General features: G+C 34.5%; 1 protein-coding gene across 1 annotated transcript; it reads left to right on the top strand.

Moving 5' to 3' along the window:
• The first annotated feature begins 336 nt into the window (after positions 1-336).
• On the top strand, positions 337-1269 carry LOC107506351 (olfactory receptor 5H2-like). The gene has a single exon (XM_016137033.2). It carries the CDS (start codon positions 340-342, stop codon positions 1267-1269), a length of 930 nt encoding a protein of 309 aa, XP_015992519.2. The 5' UTR covers positions 337-339.
• The last annotated feature ends 6544 nt before the right edge of the window (positions 1270-7813 follow it).

The raw sequence follows: 7813 nt of genomic DNA, 5'->3' as shown, positions 1-7813 counted from the left end.
TCTATAGTATCCCCATAAATATATAAAATACTTAAAATGTCTCTTTTTCTCTAAATCTGCTCGTTGCTGCACATTTTTTTGAACTGAAATCTTTCTTTTTCTTCTACTTGTTCAATTACTCAAAAACAAGTTCCATCTATTAAGGAGGTAATAAAATTAAGGGAGGATTCTCATGAGCTTTTATTTTAACTCTCCTCTCCCTCCACACACCCATTTTCATATTATAAATTTTAGTGATACACACACACACGCACACACACACATACATAAATACATACATAGAGATATATATACATTTTTTTCATTACTTCATTTCATTTCAGACAACACAGTGAGGACATGGAAAAGGAAAATGCTACATTGCTGACAGAGTTTATTCTCACAGGACTTATATATCAACAAAAATGGAAAATTCCCCTGTTTCTGATGTTCTCAGTGATATACCTCATCACCATTGTGGGAAACCTCGGTCTCATTGCTCTCATATGGAATGACCCACAACTTCACATTCCCATGTACTTATTCCTTGGAAATTTGGCCTTTGTGGATGCTTGGATATCATCTACAGTCACCCCCAACATGTTGGTTACCTTCTTAGCCAAGAGCAAAATGATATCTTTCCCCGAATGCATAATACAATTTTTTTCCTTTGGATTCAGTGTAACCACAGAATGCTTTCTGCTGGCAGCAATGGCATATGATCGCTACGTGGCCATATGCAAACCATTACTTTATCCAGTGATCGTGACCAATAGACTATGCATCCGGCTGTTAGTCTCATCATTTGTAGGTGGCATTCTTCATGTTTCTATTCATATAGCTTTGTTATTTAGATTAAGCTTCTGTAATTCTAATGTAATATATCACTTTTACTGTGACATCGTTCCATTGTTTAAGATTTCATGTATTGACCCCTCATTAAATGTTCTGATGGTTTTTATTTTCTCTGGGTCAATACAGGTGTTCACCATTACGACTATTTTTGTCTCTTATGCACTTGTTCTCTTTACAATCTTGAAAAAGAAGTCTCTACAAGGCATAAAGAAAGCCTTCTCCACGTGTGGAGCCCATCTCTTATCTGTGTCTTTATACTATGGCCCTCTTCTCTTCATGTATGCGCGCCCTGCGTCTACGCAAGCAGATGACCAAGATATGAGGGATTCTCTATTATACACTATCATCATTCCTTTTTTAAATCCAATTATCTATAGCCTGAGAAATAAGAAAGTCATAGATTCACTGGCAAAAATGTTAAAGAGATATGTTTAGGTCTTCTACTAATGTATGTTCCCTTTTTATTAAAAGTCACAAAATTATGCGGATAGCTATAACTCTGTTTTAGTTAGTGTTCAAATTTTTGCAATTATACTTGTGTTAGTATTTTTATGACTTAAGGTGTTTGTACTAATTTGCTCCTTAAAATATTTGCATAACTTGTTCAAAAAATAAAAAAAAATTTAAAAAGTATCACTTCATACCAGAATAATTAAAGCTGAAAACATTTTACATACTCTTACATTCTTCAACATAGCTTTATAAAGTTATTAAGCACTGCCATAGTGTAGTTCCTCTAATCAGGAATTGGTTATGTGTTCTTTGATACACAGCTGTGCAGCCTGAAGACTTATCACATTTAACTCTGCAGGGCAGGCACATTTGTATTTGAGTAAAAAGAGGTAAATCCCAGAAATTCTGCTAGTCATCAGAAGGTCTTTCATTTCGCTTTATTTGGGACATGGTGAATTTCACTTCTTGTGAGGATTCGACTCATATCACAGAAAGAAATAAACAGAAACAGTAAATCAATCATTTAAAAACTTGGAAGAGAGTTAAGACAGTGAACATCAGGTCAAACTGTAAGAGGATGAACATGGCTCAGCACGCTTTCTAGATAAATGAGAAGAGGAAAGTTGCTTCTATCTTTGATACCTTGAAAGCGCTTTGCAGTATGATTGTATGTTATAAGGTGAAAAGCTTCATTAATTCAGAAAGCTAAGAGAGGTAATTGTAGAATTTAATTGAGATGGGCATAGAGAGGAAAAGAGAAGTGGCAGACTAGAAAAGAAATGTTCAGTCTCCAAGAATATAAAAAAAAAATCCAGTAAGGAAAGAATTAAGTAATATATAAATATAGATATATAGATAGATAACTATAGATACACACACATATAAAACACATACACATGCACGTGTACGCGCACACGCACACGCACACACACACATATGCCGGAGTCAGCCGGCCTAGGTCGGACAGCACCTGAGAGGGAGAGTGAGGATTAAGAAAAAGAGACAAGAGATAGATTCAGGAGGGCTAACAGTGAATACTGCAGCCCCGAGTTTATTTTTCACGGCATATTTATACCCTACAGATTGCCGTAAGAAGCCAAAAACCTCTAAGTAACAAACAATCACTGAAACTTTGTAGCTAACTTAATATCCTCTTCCCTGTGGTCAAAGAACATTCAGTTTCTCTCCCCCAAGACAGGTGTACTTCCTCCTGAGTCAGCAGACTGCACAGCTCGCCAACTCTACAAAACTCCCAGCTTTACTGGCAGTTTAATCCTGCCTCAAAACGGCTCCAGACGTGTGTGTGTGTGTGTGTGTGTGTGTGTGTGTGTGTGTGTGTGTATTGGAATGTGTTGTTGACACAAGGTTTTCAAATGCATATTACCAAAGTTCAAATAATAAGATAGTATGATATCATAGTGCACAGCAGGTGTTTAGGAAAGACATGAAAATAAATAGATTTTGAATGTTTTCTGCCCCCAAAAGTCCTTAAATGTTAGCTTTCACCTCACTTTATACTCAAATTATGAATGACTCATCTTCAGGTTTCCCCCTACCCTTCTTTTCTCAACACTGAAATCCATACACTTTCTCATCGATGCACTAAAGCCCTTACCTAAGAACTCCCAAGCTCCATTAACTTATATTATATATTCTGTTGATGCCCTTACTTCCTAACAATAGCTGCCAGGTTATTCTTTATAAACAAAACTCGGACTAAACCATAGCTCCTTTCCACAACTTTTAATGGATTGGCATTGCTACTAGATTATTTATATATCCTAGATAGATGGATAGATAGATACATACATACATATATACATACATACATGCACACACACACATAGATAGATACATAAATAGATAAATAGATAGATAGATAGATAGATAGATAGATAGATAGATAGATAGATAGATCTATATACATACCCATGCATTCATTTATTTTTTCAAAGACCAAAATTTCAGGGATCAATTCTTTAGTTTGATTACTTGTTGATGTGCATGTCCATATGACACGATATATATCCATACCTGCATATATCTCCCTAGTGCCACTTCTATCTCTATCTCTGCCTTTTTCACACTGATTTGTTCACCCTGACATTATTTGAGGTCCTTTCGAATAAACCTGAAGTCTCATCCTCTAAACTTTTCATAACAGAAACTGGGTTATACCCAAAATGAGTTGCAGAAAGTTTTCTGGACACCCTTTCCTCTGGCATATGCTGGTGCTTATAAAGGTCTTTCTGCAAGATTCTCGTCCCCCTAATATTGCCTCCATTTTATTTACCATTGTAATCGTGTCCTTTCTTCAAGGTCAATCTCAAATGTTACAGTTTATATGACACATTTCCAGATTATTTTATAAGGATGGTAATACACACTCATTTGAAACATCAGCAGTTTACTTATTCTTTTTAGGTCAAACAGCCTATAATACTTACTTTGAGACTACAAGAATTTTTACTCCAAATGTGATGTCCCAGTTCCTTTCCATCATTTGCAGTGCTTAACACAATGACTTACATACCTGAGTTCCAACATAAGTATTTATGAAATATTTGTGAAATTGAATGGAATCTGACAGTGTGCATATATGTACAGAATGAGGAAAGAGTACGCAACTCTTTTTCCAAAATTATAAAGAGCCCCAGGAGGTTATGGGCCTGGGATGGCTGCTGGATGCCAGCTCAGCATAAGTTTCACTCATGATAATCACAACTATTATACACTTAAAGTGGATTATTCTTGTTTTTTCTTATTGCTAGGATCAACCTCTGGGATAGAGTACAACAAAATATCATGGAGAGGTTATGTAATTAGATGTGAATAAAAGAAAAGGGAAAAGAGGGAAAAATCATAGAATACCATCAAACTACAAAATAGACAGAAACACAAAGGCAAGGAAACAATGGAGACATCCAGCTACAGGAAAACAAAAGATAAAATGACTATAGGAAAAACTCATATATCAATAATCACCCTAAATGTAAATAGACTGAACTCTCCAATAAAAAGGCACAGAGTAGCAGATTGAATCAAAAATGAAACCCAACAATATGCTGCCTTTGAGAGAGCATCTCAGCAGCAAGGACAAATACAGACTCAAAGCGAAAAGGTGAAAATCAGCACTCTAAGCAAATGACATCCAGAGAGAAGCAGGTGTAGTTGTACTTCTATCGGAGAAAACAGACTTCAAGATAAAAAAAAAAAAAAAAGTAAAGAGAGACAATGATGGACACTTCATAGATAGAGGAGACAATACATCGAGGACGCATAACATTAATCAATATATATGCTCCCGACTGGGGAGCACCAAGATATATAAAATGACTACTGACAGAACTAAAGGGAGAAACTGACAAAAACATAATTATAGTAAGGGACTTAAATACTCCACTGCCATCTATGGATACATGATCCAAACAGAAATTCAGTAAGGAAATATCAGCCTTAAATGACACATTAGACCAAATGGACACAATTGGCATTTACAGAGCCTTTCATTCCCAAACACTAGATTGTACATTCTTCTCTAGGGCACATGGAACATTCTCAAGGGTAGACCATATGTTGGGATTCAAAACTAGCCTCAACAAATTTAAGAAGATTCAAATCATACCAAGCATATTCTCTGACCACGATGCCTTGAAACTAGAGATCAACTGCTAATAGACAGAAGGAAAAACCACAAATATGTGGAGATTAAACAACATGCTACTAAAAAGCAACTGAGTCAAAGAAGAAATAATAGAAGAGACCAAGTGATATGTAGCAGCAAAAGAGAATGAAAATACAACATACCAAAATTATTGGGATATAGCAAAAGCAGTAATAATAAGGAAGTTTATATCATTAGAGGTCTATCTCAAGAAACAAGAAAAGTCCTAAATAAACGACCTAACATTACATCTTGAAAAAACTAGAAAAATAATATCAAATGAAGCTCGAAGACAGCAGAAGGACGGAAATAAAAATTGAAGCAGAGTTAAATAAAATTGAGAACAAAACACAATAGAAAAAATGAAACAAAGAGTTGTTTCTTTGAAAAGATCAATAAAATTGTCAACCCCTTTGCTAGATTCTCTAAGAAAAAAAGAGAAGACACAAATGCACAAAATCAGAAACGAAAGAGAAGTTATGACAGATACCACTGAAATACAAGAGATTGTACAAGAATAGTATGAAAGATTACACGTCACCAAATTCAATAACCTAGAAGAAACGGACAAGTTATTAAATATATACAACCATCCTAGACTGAATCATGAAGAAGTGGAAAATCTAAAGAGACTAATCAACAGTAACGATATTGAAACAATTATCAAAAAACCTCTGAAAAAATGAAAATCCAGGCCCGATGGCTTCATTAGTAAAGTCTTCCAAACATTCAAAGATAATCTAATACTTGTTCTTCTCAAACTCTTCCAAAAATGGAAGAACAGGCAACACTTTCTAACTTATTTTATGAGGCCAACATTATCCTGATACCAAAACCTAGTAAGAATAACACAAAAAAGAAAATTATAGGCCAATATGTCTGATGAATGCAGATGCAAAAATCCTAAACAAAATACTAGCAAATTGAATACCACAATACATTAAAAAGATTATATATCACGATGAAGTGAGCTTCATTCCAGGGGCTCAAGGATACTTCAACATATTTAAATCAATTAAGGTGATACATCACATAAACAAAAAAAAGATATAAATCATATAATTATATCCAAAGATACAAAAAAAGCATTTGACAAGATATGGCTTCCATTTATGATTAAAACGTTTAATAAAATGACTATAGAAGGAAAGCACTTCAAATAATAAAGGCCCTATATGACAAACCCTCAGCTAAGATTATAATTAATGCTGAAAAACTGAAAAATTTTCCTCTAAGATCAAGAGCAAGGCAAAGCTGTCTGCTACCACAACTATTATTCAGGATAGTCCTGGAAGTACTAGCTACAGCAATCAGGAAACAGAAATTTAAAAAATGAATCCAAATTTGTAATGAAAAGGTAAAATCGTCGCTCTTAGCAGGTGACATGATTCTCTATGGAGAAAACACTAAAAACTTTACTTAAGAACTATTAGAAACAATAACCAAATACAGTAGAGTTTCAGGATACAAAATAAATATGCAAAAATTCATAGCATTCCTATACACTAAAAATGAATCTTCAGAAAAAGAAATGAAAAAAAAAAACACTTTGTTTTTCAATGACAACAAAAAGAATAAAATGCCTAGGAATAAACTTAACTAAGCATGTGAAGGACCTATATATTGAAAACTAGAAGACATTATTAAAAGAATACGAAGAAGACACAAAGAAATGGAAGGATATTCCGTGTTCTTGGATTGGAAGAATCAACATAGTTAAAATGACCATATTACCCAAAGCAATATCCAGATTTGATGCAATCCCCATCAAAATCTCAATGACATTTTTTAAAGAACAAAAAATCATCAGATTTGTATGGAAGCATGAAAGACCCCTAATAGACAAAGGAATCCTGAGAAGAAAGGAACGAGGCTGAAGGTATCACTCTACCCAATTTCAAATTTTCCTATAAAGTGACAATAATCAAAACAGTATGGTCTTGGCAGAAAAACAGACAAACAGACTAGTAGAACAGAATTCAGAGTCCAGAAATAAAGCCCCATATATATGGGCATGTATTTTCAACAAATGAGCCAAAAACGTACAATGGAGACAGAAAACCCTCTTCAACTCATAGTGCTGAGAAAATTGGAAAGCCACAAGCAAAAGAATGAAACTAGACTGCTATCTTTCACCATACACCAAAAGTAACTCAAATGGATCAAAGATCTAAATAGAAGATTTGAAACAATGCGTTGCATAAAACAAGATGTAGGTACCAAACTCATGGACCTTGGTTTTAGAGAGGATTTTATGAATTTGCCCTCCAAGGGAAAAGAAATAAAAGCAAAAATAAGAGAATGGACTACATCAAACTTAAAAGCTCTGCACAGCAAAAGAAACCATCAACAAGCTAAAGAGAAAACCATCCAAATGGGAGAATATATTTGCCAGCAACGCCTCCAATAAGGGCCTGATATCCAAAATGTACAAAGAACTCATACAATTCAACAACAAAAAACAAATAATCCAATTAAAACTCAGGCAGAAATGTGAACAGACACTTCTCCCGAGAAAACATGCAAATGGTCAACAGACATAGGAAAAAATGTTCAACTGCATTAGCTACTAAGAAAATGTAAATCAAAACTACAATGAGATGCCATCTCACACCTATTTACAATGGCTATCATCAACAGGAAAGTAATAAGATATGTTAGAGAGGTTTGGGGGGAAAAGAAAGCCTCATACACTGCTGGTAGAAATATAAATAGGTAAAACCAAAATATAAATAGGGAAAACAGTATAGAGGTTTCTCAAAAAAACGAAGAATTGAATTAGCATACAACCCAGCAATCCTCCTTCCGGATATTTACCCAAAAAACCTGAAAACATTTATCTACAAAGATATATGCACTCTG

This window comes from Rousettus aegyptiacus, unplaced genomic scaffold (assembly GCF_014176215.1).
Source record: "Rousettus aegyptiacus isolate mRouAeg1 unplaced genomic scaffold, mRouAeg1.p scaffold_m13_p_4, whole genome shotgun sequence".
Classification (NCBI taxonomy): domain Eukaryota; kingdom Metazoa; phylum Chordata; class Mammalia; order Chiroptera; family Pteropodidae; genus Rousettus; species Rousettus aegyptiacus.
The sequence above is the reverse complement of the archived record's forward strand: the minus strand, read 5'-3'. Positions and strand labels throughout refer to the sequence as shown.